Below are 20,073 nucleotides of genomic sequence, written 5' to 3' on the forward strand. Positions count from 1 at the left end.
CCATGTTTGTGTAACTGCACTCCATCCAGCCTAGGCGACAGAGTGAGACCCTGTCAAAACATAAAGAAAAGGATGAAGGAAGGAAGAGAGGGAGGGAGGAAGAAAGGAAGGAAAGAAAGAATGAAGGAAGGGAGGGAGGGAAGGGAAAGAGAACAGAAAGAGAAGAAAGAAAAGAAATAACAGAAAAGAAAGAAAAAAGAAAGAATTCCTTTAATTTAGTGTATGGTGTTAAAACGCAACCAAACGCTCCATCCGGCAAAGAGAAAGGAAGAGAGGAAGGAAAGAAGGAAGGGAGGGAAGGAGGGAGGGAGAAAACCTTCCTTTAATTCAGTATATGGTGTTAAACTGCAACCAAACGCTCTATCCGGCTGCAATCTCCCCACACGGGAGTGATTTATGCAGTAGCTGGACGTTACTCAGGACGCCTGGATGCACCGCAGACACCGGGGCGATGATCCTCGCACTCATTAATAGGGAGTCATTTCTGACTCAGGTGCACTCTCTGCGTCTGCAAGTCACGTTCCCCTCCGCGCGCCCATCTCCAGGATTCATCCTCTCCAACGGGTGACGAGCACCGCCTGCCGGCGGCCCGCTTCTCGGCCTCTTGGCCACGCCCCCACCGGAGCGCAAGGCGCACGCTCCCCAATTTTTCTCCGCCCCCGGCTTCCGGCTTCTCGCGACATCCGCCCAGCGGCGGCCGGAATCTCGCGATAAAGGCTCATTGTCTCGCGGGAGCGCTTCTGGCCGACGGGCTCTCGGGCGGCCCTGGCCGGGGAGACGAGTTGCATGTGTTGGTTCAGCTTTCGATAGCGGCGGGAGCGGAGCCGGCGGGGCCTGTGCGACCGCCTGGGTAACGACCACAAGTGCTTCTCCCGCTCCCGAGAAGCTCATAGAGAGTGTGGGGGAAGCTGAGATGCTGCCTGGCGGAAGGGGGCCGGGCCGGGCCTCTCCACACCCCCGCCCACAAGGGCCCCTTCTGGCGTCCCCGGGGTTGCTCCTTCGCCTCAGACCTGGTCGCCCTTGTCCCCTCAGTGCTCTTACATTCTGTCCTCGTTTTCTCTCCTCATCCTTCTTAGGCTCTGGTCACCCCGCCCCCTCCCATGCCCTTTTTAGACTCCCCAGGCCCCTCTCGTGGCGTTTAGCTGCCCCCACACCCTGCACCCCGGGCTCCTCCGATGACCCACTCCTTGTTCCTAGGCACTTCCAGCCTCTCTCCATTTGGCGCCTTTGTAGCCCTTCTCTCTTACTGCAGTTTGCATCCCTCCCAGATCACCCTCAGACCTTTTTGCTCCGTGTCTGCCGTGGGTACTCACCCCATCTTTCCTTCCCCATTGCTTCCTGTTTTTCACTAGTGAGTCCCTCTGCCCCATCCTTCATGGTCCATTTGCTCCTTGCTTCTCTGTAGACCTGTGGAGCAAGGAGATGTTGTGCCTGGGATTGCTCATATTTTAAGAATCGAATGCACCTTATTTCCCCCACTCAACAACAGACTTGAAACAGCTTTGGGGTGGGGAGGTTTCTGTTGAGAGGAACACTGCTCTTCTGGGCTCTTGATTCTAAAATAGTGAGGGTGTGTTATTTTCCTTGCTTACAGATTTGTGAAATGGCTGCTGACATTTCTGAATCCAGCGGGGCTGACTGCAAAGGAGACCCAAGGAACAGTGCCAAGTTAGATGCCGATTACCCACTTCGAGTCCTTTATTGTGGAGGCAAGTGTTGGTAGCCACAGAATGACTTTTACTCGCTATATTTTTATGCATTATAATAATAGTTTGACATTTGGTGGTATTAAGCTTTTTTCCCTATCCTTTTCATTTGGTGAGTTTGTACTGGGGGAGAGGAGTCCTGGGGAGGAGGAGGCATGAATTAACAGAGTTTCCCAACCTGGGTGATTTGTGTCCCTCTACTCTGCCTGAAGAAGCTTACAGTCCGTTTGGAATAGAGATGTACAACTAGGTTATTTCAGCCTGAAGGTCCTCAAGGTGTATGCTAGTCTAGCTGTCAAAGGAGGGCTTCTTGGAAGATTGTGAGTTAAGGATGGCAAGGACTGGATGAGAAGGTGGGGAAGGGAGTCCCAGACAAAGCGAACGACTATGTAAGAAAAAGCTTGATGGCTGTCTGTGAAGAAGTGAGCGGCTTTGAGTTTGTCTGGTGTATCGTATAGGGAGGGTGCCCGTTAAGGAGTGGGAGAAGGTGAGGTTGGAGTGTTAGGTGGTAGGACAGTGAGGAAAGTCTTCTTGGTTTGAATCATCATATATGTATTAGGTTTAATCAAGCTCTTTTTCACTTTTTGAGTGTTTTTCTTCGTTTTCAATATAGAAATATTTGTGAATTGTAAATGCTGTATGTATTCGCATCTTGGAAACTTCCAGAAAAATTTGAAGATACAGGACAGTAAAAGGGCAAGTAAATATTTTTTCAGTAAATATTTCTCAGAACTTACTGTGTGCCTAGTGATGTTTTAGGTGCTGGGGACCGAATAGTGAATAAGTCAGAAGATCCTTGTTCACGTGGACTTTACATTCTGTGACTGCAGTAGAGACCACATCTGACATTTAAGTACTGTAGAAGGAGAAATGATGTCTTTTTGCTATTAAAAGTAATGGCAAAAACTGCAATTACTTTTGCACCAACCTAATCGTTTTTTGAGCAGGAAAATAAAGTGACAAGAGATTAATCTGCTGCATTATTTGGAGGAAATAGCCCACAAATTTGAAGGCCACTTTCAGAAATCTAGGTTTGAGGTAAATAAATGCCTTGCTGACAGTGTCTTACTGCCTTGTAAGCAGTATAAAAGTGAATAACGAGGGTTAATCAAAGAAAAGATAAAATGTTTAATGGTGAAAAAGGAAAAAGATATTTCGCAATTGAGAGTTGAAAAACCAGAACACCACTAAAAATGATGACTTTGAGAAAGATTAGATTTGGAGATAGATAATAGGCTGACTTGCAATACAGTGAATTTGAGTTTCTTCAAATGGAAGAATCCAAGTACGCTGCATTTGGCAGCAGAGAGAGACAGTATATGAGCTTTTCTAAGGGAAAAAGAGAGAAAAGCCAGAAAGATTCTTGGGGTGTACCTGGAGCGAGGTGAGCTGGGTAGATTCACCACATAGAGAATTGCTTAGTTGGTGAGAAGTTTGGAAGCTCAGTGAAAATGTCAGTCTCTAGAAATCTTGTTTTATTTTTCTGTAATTATGAATTAAAACTAAGGGGGCGGGCGCAGTGGCTCACACTTGTAATCCCAGCACTTTGGGAGGCTGAGGCAGGCAGATCATGAGGTCAGGAGTTCAAGACCAGCCTGGCCAACATAGTGAAATCCCGTCTCTACTAAAAATACAAAAAGTTAGCCAGGCCTGGTGGCAGGCACCTGTAATCCCAGCTACTTGGGAGGCTGAGGCAGGAGAATCACTTGAACCTGGGAGGCGGAGGTTGCAGTGAGCCAAGATCATGCCATTGCACTCCCGCCCGGGCAACAGTGCAAGACCCTGTCTCAAAAAAAAAAAACTAAGGATGTGAGAAAAACTGATACATTTATTTTAACAAGATGATCAGAATATAGGTTCCTGTTATATTTTTATATAATGATTACCTTGAAACACCACTTTTTTTTTTTTTTTTTTTTCAAGACGGAGTCTCGCTCTGTCGCCCAGGCTGGAATGCAGTGGCGCAATCTCGGCTCACTGCAAGCTCTGCCTGCCGGGTTCATGCCATTCTCCTGCCTCAGCCTCTCCGAGTAGCTGGGACTACAGGCGCCCGCCACCACGCCCGGCTAATTTTTTTGTATTTTTTAGTAGAGACGGGGTTTCACTGTGGTCTTGATCTCCTGACCTCGCGATCCACCCGCCTCGGCCTCCCAAAGTGCTGGGATTACGAGCGTGAGCCACCGCGCCCGGCCGCAACACTTTAAATTTGGAAACCTATGTGAGTAAAGGATAAGATCCATTCCCTGTGACCTCAAAGGGTCAGTGAACTAGGACTAAAGTGGAAGCTACCGAAAGATGCCTTTCTACCTTGTCAACACTCTCCAGAACAGTACAGGAAGATGAATCTGGCAGCAAGATAACAGTTGAGGGAGGCAGGCTTATTGGCCAGGCTATATAATAAGACTTTAGACAAAATTAATGAGCATTTAAATGAGTCGCATAAGTGAGGAAGAGAGGTTGAAAAATAAATTATGATCGTAGGATGAACAGTATAAAGCAGTTAATCAGATTTGAGGACAAGGGAGAGGGGAGAAATAAACTGGATGTAGTTTTGGCAGACATTTAGTATTGTTGGAGTGCTTAGAGAAGAGGGAAAACCCTCCAATAGAATACCTGATTAAAGAGAAAAATAGAAGCGATAGTGACATAGGCATTTTTCTTACATTCCTTCCCCCTCCCTCCCTTTCCCCTTTTGCAAAAAGAAGGATGCAAATTAGAGAATTTGCTCTCAGCTAAAGTCTAGGGTTTCAGAGAGCAGCTCAAATTCATTTAGGAAACACGTTTTAAGCATCTGCTCTGTGGCAAGCATTGTGCTCCATATACAGAAATAAGACATAATTATCTCTTGGAAACTGAGCTTAACTGGGAAGACAAACATTTTAACAGGTGAGTTATAATGTACTAATTGTATACTAGAGGGCTGATCAGACTGCAGTGAAAATAAAGAACCAACCAGTTCTACTTGGGAGAACTGAAAAAAGGGAAAGTTAAAAGTATTGAGTGGATTTTATGTTTGTACATTTAATCTTCAAAACTGAAATATTATGGTTTTATTGATGATAAGCTTCTCAGTTGTATAAGTGGTGGGGCCAGGATTAAAATCTAAGACAAGCCATTATAACATCAGCTCCAAGGAAACTTTGCAGAGTCTTGAAGGATGAATAGGTGTTTGCTGAAAAGAATGGCATGGATAGAAGTTCATTGTGGTTGGACCATGGGGTGGTAGGAGTTGAGTCTGGAGAAGTATGATAAGATGTTTGAAAAGTTCTTAATCTGGGAAGTGATGTGATTGGTTTTATCTTTTTGGATAATAACTGTTTGGAAGGAAGGAGGAAGTACCTGAAATGGGTTGAAACTGGCCACAGAAATCAAGTTTAGGAGACTTTATTTTTATTTTTATCTTTTCCACCCTCCCCAAATTTAGAAGACTTTAAAGTATGAGATGATTGGGGCTTAGTGACACTGTGTGCAAAGTTAGTGATTTTGGTGACTGTTGACAGTGAAATATGTAATTGAAAATACTGACTTTCAGGAAGTTATTTGATTGTGGCTGTTCATTCTCTGTTATAGAAAGGCAGTTTTTGTTTTTGTTTGTTTGTTTGTTTGTTTTTGAGAGGGAGTCTCGATCTGTTGCCCAGACTGGAGTGTAATGGCGCGATCTCAGCTCACTGCAACCTCCGCCTCTGGAGTTCAAGCGATTCTCTTGCCTCAGCCTCCCAAGTAGCAGAGACTACGGGTGCCCGCCACCGTGCCTGGCTGATTTTTGTATTTTTAGTAGAGATGGGGTTTCACCATCTTGGCCAGGCTGGTCTCGAACTCCTGACCTCGTGATCCACCCACCTCGGCCTCCCAAAGCGTTGGGATTACAGGCGTGAGCCACCAGACCCGGCCATTCTGATGTATTCTTAAGACTAGATTTAGTTTATGATCTTCTGCCAAGACCACCACAGAAGTGCTGTTAATTTCAGTGCATTTTTGGCCGGGCACGGTGGCTCACGCCTGTAATCCCAGCACTTTGGGAGGCCGAGGCGGGCGGATCACGAGGTCAGGAGATCGAGACCACGGTGAAACCCCGTCTTTACTAAAAATACAAAAAATTAGCCGGGCATGGTGGCGGGCGCCTGTAGTCCCAGCTACTCGGAGAGGCTGAGGCAGGAGAATGGCGGGAACCCGGGAGGTGGAGCTTGCAGTGAGCCGAGATCGCGCCCTGCACTCCAGCCTGGGTGACAGCGTGAGACCCCGTCTCAAAAAAAAAAAAAATTTTTTTCAGTGCATTTTATCAAGAAGTACCTGGCTGTGGATTAGTCCCATTCCATGTGGTGGTAACTTTGCTCATTTGGCTAGGCACAGTGGCTCACACCTTTAATTCCAACACTTTGGGAGGCCGAGGCAGGCAGATAATTTGAGCTCAGGAGTTTGAGACCAGCCTGGGCAACATAGTGAGACCCTGCCTCTACAAAAAATTAAATAAATTAGCCAGGTGTGGTGGCAAGTGCCGGTAGTTCCAGCTACTCGGAGGCTGTAGTGGAAGGAACAGTTAAGCCCAGGAATTCGAGGCTGCATGAGTTAAGATCACATCACTGCACTACAGCCTGGGTGACAAAGCGAGACTCTGTCTCTTTAACAACAACAAAAAAAAGTTGGAGTCTAAAGGCTTAATTTTTTTTTTTTTTTTTGAGATGGAGTCTTGCCCTGTTGCCCAGGCTGGAGTGCAGCAGCACAGTCTCAGCTCATTGCAGCCTCTACCTCCCAGGATCAAGCGATTCTCCTGCCTCAGCCTTCTGAGTAGCTGAGACTACAGGTGTGTGCCACCACACCCGGCTAATTTTTGTATTTTTAGTAGAGATGGGGTTTCACCATGTTGGCCAGGCTGGTACTGAACTCCTGACTTCAGGTGATCCACCCACCTCGGCCTTCCAAAGTGCTGGGATTATAGACGTGAGCCACCACACCCAGCCTAGAGGCTTAATTAGATTCAAGTTAAACAGATCTTGGCAAGAAGGTTTTGTGGATGATGTTTCATTTGTCATGTTGCATTGCATCAAGAGCTCATAATGTCAGATGTTTCATTATTAGTGATGCTAAGTTTGAAGGTGACGGCTAGATGTTTGCATTAAAAAGGTACAGTTTTCCCTTTCCAAATAAGTAAGTGATCTGTAAAGAGAAATTGACTTTTTTAAAGCAAATAATGGTGAACTTAAAGGAGCTCCCCCAGTTTTTTTTTGAGACGGAGTCTCGCTCTGTCGCCCAGGCTGGAATGCAGTGGCGCGCTCTCGGCTCACTGCAAGCTCCGCCTCCCGGGTTCATGCCATTCTCCTGCCTCAGCCTCCCGAGTAGCTGGGACTACAGGTGCCCGCCACCACGCCCGGCTAATTTTTTGTATTTTTAGTAGAGACGGGGTTTCACTCTGTTAGCCAAGATGGTCTCGATCTCCTGACCTCGTGATCCGCCCGCCTCAGCCTCCCAAAGTGCTGGGATTACAGGCTTGAGCCACTGCGCCCGGCCCTCCCCCAGTTTTTTTATTGCATTAGAATTTTGCTGAACCAGGCCAGGCGCGGTGGCTCACACCTGTAATCACAGCACTTTGGGAGGCTGAGGCCAAGGTGGGCAGATCACTTGAGGCCAGGAGTTCAAGACCAGCCTGGCCAACATGGCAAAACCCTGTCTCTACTAAAAATACAAAAATTAGCTGGGTGTGGTGGTGCACACATGTTATCCCAGCTACTCGGGAGGTTGAGCTACGAGAATCACCTGGACCCAGGAGGTAGAGGTTGCAGCCAGCTGAGATGGTGCCACTGCGCTCCAGCCTGGGCAACAGAGCAAAACCCCAATTTTTTTTTTTTTTTTCTGAACTAAATATTATTTGAAATAGTATACAAAATTTGTAGCTTTAGTATTTGCTGTGATGGTGTTTAACCAATAATTATATAGTTATATCCTGAAAGTGTGGCTGAACAACTATGCCTAGTATTTGAACATGAATTGTGAGGAATATAGGGCTGTAGCTAACCAGGGAGATCTTTGGTGGAAATAACCCTAAACTATAATAGACTAGACTGGACAAAACCAATGGATTCCAGTTTTCTTCTGCCACATACCACCTTTGTCATTGGATGAGCTGTTTAACTCTTTTAGTGCCCCATCTATAAAATAGTGATTGTGTGGTAGCATGGTAGAATGTTAGTAGAGTAAGGTGAAGGCAGATCATTTTCAGCTGTCTGGTGCCATTAAGTTGCTTGTTTACTTTGTAATCTAAGTTAGTGGTTAACAGCATGAGCATCAGAAACAGGCAGATTCAAATTCTGTTATCCAGATATAAGTGGTTATGTACTCTAAGCCTCAGTTTCATCATCTGAATATAGATATGGTACTTATCTTACAAGGTTGTGACAATTAAACATAATAATGGATATAAGGCATAGCAAAGCATTTGGCACATACTAGGTGACCAGTGAGTGGTAATTGCTGTGATTACATGGTATACCACCTTCCTCTCCCTGAGAAATCTCAGGATATTGGACACACTGAACTACTACATTCTAAACCTTAAAAATAAAAACAAAATAAGCAGTTGACCCAGTATTAGAATTACGGTTAAAATTGGAAGCTTTTCCAGTTCTTCTAGTCCATTATTAGCCTGTACAGGCTCTAACACCAAATGACAGGATTGAACCAAGATTCCTTCTGGCTTTACACTTTCATGATGTTAATGTAGCGTAACATGAAAAAGCCTTGGCAACATAGCGAGATCCCGTCTCTACGAAAATAAAAAACTTAGCTGTACGTAGTGGCTCACGCCTATAGTCCCAGCTACTTAGGGGGCTGAAGCGGGAGGATTACTTGAGCTGAGGAGTTGGAGGCTGCAGTGAGCCATGGACACACCACTACACTCCAGCCTGAGTGACAGAGTGAGAGTGAGGCCCTTACTCTAAAAAAAAATAGGCCAGGTGCGGTGGCTCACGCCTGTCATCCCAGCACTTTGGGAGGCTGAGGCGGACGGATTACCTCAGGTCAGGAGTTTGAGACAAGTCTGGCCAACATGGTGAAACCCCGTCTCTACTAAAAATACAAAAATTAGCCGGGCGTGGTGGCGCACACGCCTGTAATCCCAGCTACTTGGGAGGCTGAGGCAGGAGAATTTCTTGAGCCCAGGAGACAGAAGTTGCAGGGAGCCGAGATTGTGCCACTGCACTCCAGCCTGGCAGAAAGAGCAAGACTCTGTCTCAGAAAAAAAAAAAAAAAGGAAAAATATATTGCAAAAAGATGGTAGTAAAAATGCTACTAAAGTTTATAAATGTGTCAGTATGAATAAAAAGTGGTGGCTGTTTTGGTAGAACTATCAAAAGAAATAACCAGGCTGGGAACAGTGCTTCACGCCTGTGATCCCAGCACTTTGGGAAGCTAAGATAGGTGGATCACTTAAGCCCAGAAGTTTGAGACTAGCCTGGGCAACATGGTAAAACCTTGTCTCTACAAAAAATTAGCTGGGCATGGTGGTGTGCATCTGTAGTCCCATTTAGTCGGGAGACTGAGGTGGGAGGATCGTTTGAGCCCCTGGAGGGGTGGAGGCTGCATTGAGCCATGATTGCACCACTGCACCCCAGCCTGAGCAACAGAGCGAGACCATGTCTCAAAAGAAAAGAAATAACCAGTTTCTTTCAAACTCTGTTGTATGGGTAATTGTTCCTGTCTTAGCTTAATTTTTTGACCCACCGAAATGGTTATGGTAAGACCTCATTATATACAAAATAGCATATTTTGATGTTCTGTCAGCTGATGGAGAGACTCTTTAGATGAAAAAGTCAAGATAGTATCATCTCAAATAACCATGTGCCTTTTACCTCAAAAACACTGAAGAGTAGCATTTGAAAAGTGGTATAGAAAACTTATAGGAAAAATGTATAAATGAAGCATTTTCTCAAATATAAAAGTAAAGATAAGCCCTGTGTATGTGTGTACATATAGGTTTAACATTTAAAATCTTTTTTTTTTTATTTCCTCAGTCTGTTCATTACCAACAGAGGTAAGTTCTTTAATTTTTTTTTTTTTTTTTACCTTATGTAGTTGAAGTTATTCTTGGTTTTAAAGCTACTTTGAGAACTTTTTTTTATTTTTCATTTTTGGTTATTTGACAGTAAAGCTTTAGCCTTTTATAGAGAACTTTGATTTAGAATAATTTTTTGGTCTTATATATTCTTTCCTAAATTTAGACCTTAAATCATACATGTGCATCTTTTGCACATGGCTGTGCAGTTTGGATTTTTGCATGGGACTTATGAATAGTCAGCCAATAAAATAAGAGTAACCTTAATGCCAAAATCTACACAAACGAACAGAGGAAAGAAAGAGCAGTATATATTATGTGTAAGACTTTCCAAGTCCAGCTCTATGAGCAAGTCATGAAAACGAGGCACTTATGTGCTCAAAGCAAGAAATAGAGGGAGAAGAAATAAATTGATACTGTGAAGAGGTACCTAATCCTTCTTAATATCTAATTTTTTATGGGACATATCCTGGTTGAATACAGATTTCCTGTGGATAAGAAGTCAGATGGGAGTGGTTTGTTTTATTCTTTGTATTAACAAGTATAGGGAGTGATTTTTAATTACGATGTATTGTTTGACTGAAACTGTTTTGTTGTGACTCAGTTCTTTTTTTTTCTCCTAGTACTGTGAATATATGCCTGATGTTGCTAAATGTAGACAATGGTTAGAGAAGAATTTTCCAAATGAATTTGCAAAACTTACTGTAGGTATGAACATTTTTTTTTCTTGCATTAAACTTCTGTACCTGAGACAAATGCATGTATGGCATTATTCTAAAGATACGGAAGTCTTCCTTTAGTAGGATATTAAAGAATTAACGTTTATCTGTTAGCTGTTTAAGTTCTCTCTGAGATAGGATAGGTCTGAATATCAACTTTCTTATATAAAAAAGTAAATGGGCCGGGCGCAGTGGCTCACGCCTATAATCCCAGCAGTTTGGGAGGCTGAGGCAGGCGGATCACAAGGTCAGGAGATCGAGATCATCTTGGCTAACACAGTGAAACCCCATCTCTACTAAAAATGCAAAAAAAAAATAAAAAAATTAGTCGCGGTGGCAGGCACCTGTAGTCCCAGCTACTTGGGAGGGTGAGGCAGGAGAACGGCGTGAACCTGGGAGGCGGAGCTTGCAGTGAGCCGAGATCGTGCCACTGCACTCCAGCCTGGGCGACAGAGGGAGAGTCCGTCTCAAAAAAAAAAAAAAAAAAAAAAAGTAAATGATTGGCTGGGTGCCGTGGTTCACGCCTGTAATCCCAGCACTTTGGGAGGCTGAGGTGGGGATCACCTGAGGTTGGGAGTTCAAAACCAGCCTGATCAACATGGAGAAACCCTGTTTCTACTAAAAATACAAAATTAGCTGGGCGTGGTGGTGTATGCCTGTAATCCTAGCTACTCGGGAGGCTGAGGCAGAAGAGTTGCTTGAATCCGGGAGGCAGAGGTTGCGGTGAGCCAAGATGGCACTATTGCACGCCAGCAACGAGCAAAACTCTGTCTCAAAAAAACAAAATTTAAAAAAGTAAATGATTTAGGGGCAAATATATATTGATTTTTATTGTAAGCGTACTATATGCTACACACTGTTTCAGATTCTGAGGATAAGCCAATAAATAAAAGATTTCCTACTCTTGTGGCAATTACATTCTAGAAAGGGAGATTAAATAAGCAAAACATAGTATGTAGACAGTAATAAGCAGGAAAGGGGGAGATAAGAATTGGTGGGAAGGAATTTGAAATTTTAGGTAGTACCCAGGGAAGATTTTGCTGAAAAGGTGGCAGTTGATTATTTTGGAACTGAGGGAATGAGTCATTTGGGTATCTGGCAGAACATTTCTAGGCAGAGGACACAGCCTGAGGAGAGGCCCTGAGCAGAAGCTTTCCTAGTATATTCAGGAAACAGCAAGGAAGGCTTTGTGTCTGGAGCTTATTGAAGGACCAGAGAAGAGTTTGATATGAAGTCAGAGTAGACCACACCGGGTAGGGCATTGTGGGCCGTTTTGGCTTTTGCTCTTAGTTAGATGAGGAGCTCTTGGAGGAGTTTAAGTAGAAGAGTGATGAGGTCTGACTTGTTTCAGCAGTATCACTTAGGCTGCTCTGCTAAGAATAGACCAAAGAGGCCGGGGGTGGTGGCTCACGCCTGTAATCCCAGCACTATGGAAGGCCAAGGCGGGCGGATTACTAGGTGAGGAGATCGAGACCATCCTAGCTAACACAGTGAAACCCTGTCTTTACTAAAAATACAAAAAATTAGCTGGGCGTGATGGCGGGCGCCTGTAGTCCCAGCTACTTTGGGAGGCTGAGGCAGGAGAATGGCGTGAACCCAGCTGGTGGAGCTTTCAGTGAGCCGAGATCTCACCGCTGCACTCCAGCCTGGACAACAGAGCGAGACTCCGTCTCAAAAAAAATGGAGTTGTCATTGCCAGAGGTGGGAAGACTATGGAGGAACAGAATTCCTCAGTTTGCTCATATTGATGGCTTCTCTTGCAAGATTGGTAAAAATGAAGGCAGTAGCAAGAAGAAGAGAAAATCTGGTCTGGGAACAGGCCTGCTCAGAGACACCCAGTGCTGCCCCACTCATTGCTCCTTGACTTTCAGGTGATTTCAGTGACACACAAACCCCTAACTTGGTAAGTCCCTTTTGGCTGGTAGCTACTGCATCACTGTCAGTGGTTGGATAAGAACCCTCACGTCTGGTTTCATACTCAGTCTACGTGGTTGTCCCTGAACGGGACCTTCCTGGGATAGGATCGTGTCTGGGCGGGTGGGGAGCTCTTCTCCAGATGTTAACAAAATTAGTAAGTTTAGATGCTAGAGCACTCCTGCAGAGCCCAAGTGTTTTATGCTCCTTTCCTGTGGCTAAAAATTTCAGCCCTCACATATCAAAAGACTGGGTTTTCTCTTCTGTTACCATACACTTACTATAATGACTTTAGAACTAGACTTGAATAGAAATCTAGCAGTGTAATCCATTGAGCTTTACAAATTTCATGCTCAGCTGTTGGTAAAATGCCTTATTTGTATATGAGGTTGCTCAAAGGTGATTTCTTTTTTTTAACAGTGTGGGATGATGTTCATGCTTTTGTATTTCATTTTTATATCTAGAAAATTCACCCAAACAAGAAGCTGGAATTAGTGAGGGTCAAGGAACAGCAGGGGAAGAAGAGGAGAAGAAAAAACAGAAGAGAGGTAAGACCTAAATTCATATCTTGATTTGTACAGTCATACCGTCACTGCGATAGAAGATGTAAGTAATTAAAAGGGTTCCCAAAGCTAGGCACAGTGGTGGGCGCCTATAGTCGCAGCTTCTTAGGGGGCTGAGGCAGGAGGATTGCTTAAGCCCAGGAGTTCAAGGCTGTAGTATGCAATGATCGTTCCTCCACATAGCCACTGCACTCTATCCTGGGCAACATAGTGAGACCTCATCTCTTACAAAAAGGGGGAGGTTCCCAATGTTAATATCATGTACCTGTTATTGTAATTCCCCATGTATATCATACAGAGGGGCACATACTAATAGTCTGAGGATCATGGTTGGATGTGGTATGATTTGGGCTGTGTCAGTAAATTGGACCTAGGAAAACATGCTTATTTGCCCTGTTTGTATGTAAAAAACAGACAGCTAAAATTCCTGTATCTTCTATTTAAGTAGAGTGAGGACATTTATATAGAAGATTTTATCTTCTCATTACTTCTGATAGCTCAGTTGAAAACTTTGTTTTACAGCTGTTGCATACATTTGACTCACTCCTTCTTAAACCAACTCCTGGTGCTGTGGATCCTGTACCCACCTGTTTCATTTTCATTCATTATTCTCCCCTATGACTAAAAGTCACTTATAAATATTTTCAGGACTTTGCGTCTTTAAAAAAAAAAAAAAAAAAAAAACTCTTCCCAAAGCCCATGTCTTTCTTTACCTTATCCCTCTCCTTCTCTTAGCCAGATTTCTTTACTAAGGCCAGACTCACTATCCCCGCTTCTGTTCTGTGGTACACTGTTCACTCCTCAGTCCATCCTAACCTGACTTCCTGGCCACTGCAGCTCTTCTGATAAGAGTCAGCGGTGGCTTAGTTATTGCTAAATAATGAGCGCACATGCACTCCCTCTTTCCTGAAACATTGTCCCTCCTTGGTTTCTGTTCCTTCCTAGCTCTCCTATCACTGTGCGGACTTCTCCTGTTCCTTCTGTCCTTTAAAAGTCGGTGTTTTTCAGGATTCTGTCCTAGGCCCACTTACTTGTCATTCTGCACGTTCTTGTTGGATGATTCTATCACATCCCTAACTTCTGCTGCCCAGTATACACTTAAAATTCCCAAATCTGTATCTCTGGATCTGGCCTGTGTCTCTAGCCTAGAAGTGTGCTTTATCCCAGAAGCACCTCAAACACTGCACTTTGGAAATTAAACTTACTGAGTCTCGAGTCTCAGTTCCCAAATTGACTTATTTTTCTCTATTTTGGTTAGTGACAACACTATTTATTCAGTCATCTAAACCAGAGCCCTGAGAACCATCTTACATTCTCTCTCTCCCTTTACTCAGTTCTAGCTTCTGTTCTTTCCTGTCCCTCCTCTCCTGCCTGTGGCCTAGTGGCCATTACTGTTGGCACTGCTTTACTTTCAATTTTTTGCCTGAGCTAACGCAGGAGCCTCTGCAGGGGCCTTTTGGTCAGTCTTACTCTTCACAGATCCACCGAAACACAGATCCAGTGACTGCTGTGTATGTAATCTTTTGCTTTTCTGGCTTCATCTGCTACATATTCATAAGCATCCTTCAATCAAGACAAGTGAAGTTCCCAAATATAATGTCTTTTCTTATCTCTGTACTTGTTCTCTTTCCCTGGAATGTCCTTTCTTATGCCTCTCCAGCCTTTTTCCCTTTACCTGGACCTTTCCTTATTCTTCAGAACTCCACCTAGATATTACTTCCTCTAGGAACCTTTCTGTGTTCCTCTGGAAGCAGACTAAGTTGTTTCTCTGCAAAGCTATCATAAAGCCTTATTCATGGATCCTGTTACTGTATATATCAGATTGCTGTAACTTTTTTTTTACTCCCTTCACTAGACTGAGTCTCTGGAGGGCAGGGGCTATGTTCTGTTCATCTTTGTATCCTTGGCTCTTAGCTCAGTGCTAGGCACATAGTAGGTACTTAATAAATGTTTATTGAATGAATACTTGGATGTGTTTAGTAATTTTTATATTAGAGAAAAAGAAACTTAAACCTTTTGAGAATTAATAAATTTAAAGACAGTATTCTCTTATGTCAAAAACAACTAATGCTAAACTCTTTCTTAATAAATAAAGGTGGAAGGGGTCAAATAAAACAAAAAAAGAAGACCGTACCACAAAAGGTTACTATAGCCAAAATTCCCAGAGCAAAGAAGAAATACGTGACAAGAGTATGTGGCCTTGCAACTTTTGGTGAGTTCAGGCTTAAGTATATTTAAAATGTGTGAACTATTTTCTATCTCTGTCTCGCTCTATCTCTCTGTCTCTCTCTCTCACATACCATGAAAACTTCACAGGTCTGTTTTTTGCTAAGAAGATAAATTTTGCATTTCTAACTATAGCTTCAAAATGAAATTTTAGAGAAATGTCAAAATCTTTTGTAGAGGGGACTTTTTACTTTCTGGAATTCCTGCTTGGGCACATTTTATGTGGGATGAGGAGGGCTGGGTAGGATTCTCTTTGAAACCAGCCATTGCTGCTCCTCTGTCCTCTGCAGGCATGGTGGCAAAAGGTTGCAAAATGGCTCATCCCCTCTGGGAATGACAGCAGAGGTTGAGGAAGGTGGCAGAACGTCCTTCTTTAGAGCCCTTCAGTTCCTGGAAGCCTTGAATGAATAGTGAAACTGGGTGAAAATCTAAACTATGATGCCTCTATAAGACAACACAGATTGAAAAACAGTCAATAGGCTGGTCTGAGTACAGTGGTGTTTACAACTAAATGATCACAACGACTTACAGATTTCTTTGTTCCTTCTTTACTCCCACTGCTTCACTTGACTAGCTTTAAAAAAGAAAAAAGAGGCCGGGCATGATGGCTCACGCCTGTTATAATCCCAACACTTTGGGAGGCTGACATGGGCAGATCACCTGAGGTCAGGAGTTTGAGACCAGTCTGGCCAACATGGTGAAACCCCATCTCTACTAAAAATACAAAAATTAGCCAGGCGTGGTGGCACATGCCTGTAATCCCAGCTGTTCAGGAGGCTGAGTCAGGAGAGTCGCTTGAATCTGGGAGACGGAGGTTGCAGTGAGCTGAGACTGAGCCACTGCACTCCAGTCTGGGCAACAAAGCGAGACTCCATCTCAAAAAAAAAAAAAAAAATGAATAAAGTGTCCCTGGATTTATTTTGGTCTTAATATGAGTTAGGGGTAGTATAGATGATTCTGTTTTTATGTATTGAGCCTTTATTTGACCTTGAAAGTGTAAATTGCATTGTTAAGATCTCTATGGTAGTTTGTATTGTTCTGAAAGGAATATAAAACCCATTAACAATCTGTTTTATGATTTAAAAATGCAGATTAAATTTCAAAATGGAAAAACATCTTTGCACAATTCCAATTACAGTTCTTGCTCTTTCTTTTTTTAAAAAAATAGAAATTGATCTTAAAGAAGCACAAAGATTTTTTGCTCAAAAATTCTCCTGTGGTGCCTCAGTAACAGGGGAGGATGAAATTATCATTCAGGGAGACTTTACAGATGACATAATTGACGTCATTCAGGAAAAATGGCCAGAGGTGAGTGCATGGAACACATATATCGCTAGAAATAAGGTTTTAAAGCAAATTGCTTCCATTTTTTCTTAATTGCAACCACAACTCATGAGATATAATTATTTGTGTTTTATAGGTAGATGATGACAGCATCGAAGATCTTGGAGAAGTAAAGAAGTGAATTTGAAAATTTGTCTGTATTTAATGGCCTGAACTGAGAGTTGATATGGCCAAAGGGAGAGAGGCCTTTTAAAATATATATATATTCTACAGTAAAACTGTAGACTGCCCTCATCCTTGGCATTTTCACTGTTCTGTACAAGGCTGCTTGTTTTTTTATTGCCAAAGTCAAATAAACGGGAGACTGTCATGCTCATGCATGAATAGAATTTAGTCAAATACAAAATTTTGGTCATTTGGTACTGAGTTTCTCTTTCTCTCTCTCTTTTTTTTTTTTTTTTTTTTTGACAGAGTCTCGCACTGTTGCCTGGACTGGAATGCAGTGGTGCGATCTCGGCTCACTGCAGCCTCCACCTCCCAGGTTCAAGTGATTCTCCTGCCTCAGCCTCCCGAGTAGGTGGGAGGATTATAGGCGCCCACCACCACGCCCAGCTAATTTTCGTATTTTTAGTAGAGATGGGGTTTCACCATGTTGGCCAGGCTGGTCTCAAACTCCTGACCTCATGATTGGCCCACCTCAGCCTCCCAAAGTGCTGGTTATTACAGATGTGAGCCACCGCGCCCAGCCTGAGTTTCTCTTCTCTCTTTTTAACTTTATTTTTTGAAAAACCCGGTAGACTTTTTGTGGGGAGCATTTTTGTTGATTATTTTACTGATCTAAAGCTGAGTGATTTTTTAAAAGAATTTGAATTTGGCTTCCTCACCAGTAATATGTCTCCTTGCTTCTTTGATGTGATAGTTTTGAGATGGGTGAGAATCTAATAGATTTGTGGTTGAATTTGCTTTGTTATGAAGTCCACCCTATGGGCACAATAACATACTGTTGGTAGGAGTTGTTCGAGCTATTCTGGAGATTATTTGATAAAGTATACTAAAAGCCTTAAAACCATGTATGTGCACTGTTTGAACCAGTAAGCCACTTCTTTGACATTAGAAGACAGAAGAAATAGCCTTGCATAAAACTTATGGATGAAAGTATTCATCACAATATTATTTATAATAAAAAATGCAAATGTTATAAATGAACAATTGGGAAATGGTTAAAGAAGTGATGGTGCATTGTGTGGTAGAATATTATGCATATGTTTAAAGAATCATATTTTCTAAGATTATTTGGAAGCATGTTTGGTAATGTCAAGTGGAGTATCTGGATACATTTTAGACATTTATCATCATCATCTGTTCGGAGTGGAAGGCCGTTCAGAGAGGCTAGAGGTTCTTATTCTGGCTATAAATTACGTGAGTAAAATTGTGCTAACCAGTTAAAAATACTGTACACCCATGCTCAATATATAGTCCTGGAAATAGCAATTGAAACATGTCTTCTCACAAGAGAAAATGACAGTTTTAATGATGTATTAGATGAATTTAAACTTTAAGTCAGGTGCTGCAAATTGGAAAGAAGACTTGTGGTGTTTTAAATTGCTGTGGACACTTTTAAGAAACTTAGAACCCATGGAACCCTTGTTTATTGCCATGCAAATTACAATCTTGAATGAGTGTTTTTTAAAAATAAAGTATTAGAAAAATGTGTAATAAAGATGTAAAATTAAAAAATGGAATTCCCCATTAACTGTGGATTTTGCTAAATAGAATTACTGGTGAAGCAGATTTATCCATCGAGACTATCTGGTATGCGTTATGTGTGTAGTCTGTTGGTGCTGAAAGATGTCTGTGTGCCTGTATCAACATGTGACTTCATGTAAAGTTTCTTTGTGTTCACAGTTCTTAGCAAATGCAGTTACAATCCATAGATAGCCAGCAGTGGATGTTACTCCAGGAAAATGCAGGATTAAAATTGTCCTTGTGTATAACATGTGTGAATCATTTTTTTTAAACTGAAATTTAAAATGCAACATAGTCTAATCTCTGATTAAAATGTACTAATAGGGCCAAGCTGCTTTGATGCACGGCTGTAATCCCAGCACCTAATGTACTAATAGGGCTAAGCTGCTTTGATGAACGGCTATAATCCCAGCCGAGGTGGGAGGATCACTTCAGTCCAGGAGTTCAAGACTAGCCTGGGCAACAGGGCAAGACCGTGTCCCTACAAAAAATACAAAAACTAGCCAGGCATGGTGGCGTGCGCCTGCAGTCCCAGCTACTTGGGAGGCTGAGGTGGGAGGATCACTTGAGCCTGGGAGGTTGAGGCTGCAGTGAACCGAGATCACGACACTGCACTCCAGCCTGGGCAACAGTGAAACCTAGTCTGCAAAAAAAAAAAAAAAAAGTACTAATAGTTCAAAAATTGACTTTACACATTCTCACAGTCTACCATTTTTAGTAAAAAACGTGAACCTTTAAGCAGCCTCATAAGAGGTTTTCCATATTAAGCTGGCAACTTTTAATGCAAATACTTTTTGCATATAGTTTTGATAAGTTTCATTTTTTAAAAACAAATGCTGACAATAAGTGATTTTAAACTTTTTATTAATACATAAAAGCCAGTCTGTGGTAGCTTTCTCACTCTTAGTTTAAAAGTTGATAAATTACTGTTTTAAAGATGAATTTTACCTTTTAGTTCCCTGTTCTCATTATTTACTAAATTCCTTTATTTAGGAAATCAAATAGGGAGACTGGGAAAAGTTCATTCAGAACTTCAGTTTGGATTAGACTGTGAGTATAAAATCAGATGCAGTGTAATTCTTGTAGCTTTCACCTCTGTCATATTTTTAAAGTTATGTATTCTCTTTAATTTTTGTTGTTGTTTTAAAGAAAACCTGTGGGGAGCGAAGGTAAAAACTATTGAGATTTTTCATTTGTACCTTGCCATCATAATCCTCTTACCATACTGTTACTATTTATGAACCATAATCAAAATGAGCCTAATTTCTTACTATTCCAGATACACACAATTTTATTAATTTTTGAGACAGGGTCTCGCTCTGTTGCCCAGGCTGGAATGCAGTGGCGTGATCACAGTTCACTGCAGCCTTGACCTCCCAGCCTCAAGTGATCCTCCCACTTCAGCTTCCAGAGTAGCTGAGACCACAGGCACATGCCACCATACCTGGCTAATTTTTATATTTTTTATAGAGATGGGAGGTCTCCCTATGTTGTCCAGGCTGGTCTCAAACTCCTGAGCTCAAGCTATCCTCCCACCTCGGCTTCCCAAAGTGCTGGGATTATAGGTGTGAGCCACTGCACCCAGCCTGTACGTGTATTTTTACCTGAGTGTTACACATGGTTGCCTGGTGAACAATGGCACTCGAGGACTTTCTAGAAAAATACCAAGTCTTACAATGGTGAAACCTAGGAAACGTGAATTAAAACTCCTCACTTCAAAAATTGACATTCAACCCACATTCCTTTACATCTCATCACCACCAACTTACTGCAGTCATCTACTGCTAGGCTGTTTTTAGCAACTACCCAGAATTTGCTTTGTTGATTTATTTTTATTTTTATTTTTTTGCATTTCTGTGATGATCAGGGAA

At 42.5% G+C, this 20,073-nt stretch overlaps 1 protein-coding gene across 1 annotated transcript; it reads left to right on the forward strand.

Annotated features, from left to right (window-relative positions):
• The first annotated feature begins 679 nt into the window (after nt 1-679).
• On the forward strand, nt 680-18,450 carry DENR (density regulated re-initiation and release factor). Its single transcript, XM_030821572.1, has 8 exons — nt 680-850; nt 1,595-1,709; nt 9,710-9,729; nt 10,374-10,458; nt 12,848-12,931; nt 15,042-15,158; nt 16,341-16,480; nt 16,593-18,450. Exons 2-8 carry the CDS (start codon nt 1,604-1,606, stop codon nt 16,635-16,637), a joined length of 597 nt encoding a protein of 198 aa, XP_030677432.1. The 5' UTR covers nt 680-850; nt 1,595-1,603; the 3' UTR covers nt 16,638-18,450.
• The last annotated feature ends 1,623 nt before the right edge of the window (nt 18,451-20,073 follow it).

The sequence above is a fragment of the Nomascus leucogenys genome, chromosome 10 (genome assembly GCF_006542625.1).
Source record: "Nomascus leucogenys isolate Asia chromosome 10, Asia_NLE_v1, whole genome shotgun sequence".
Taxonomy (NCBI): domain Eukaryota; kingdom Metazoa; phylum Chordata; class Mammalia; order Primates; family Hylobatidae; genus Nomascus; species Nomascus leucogenys.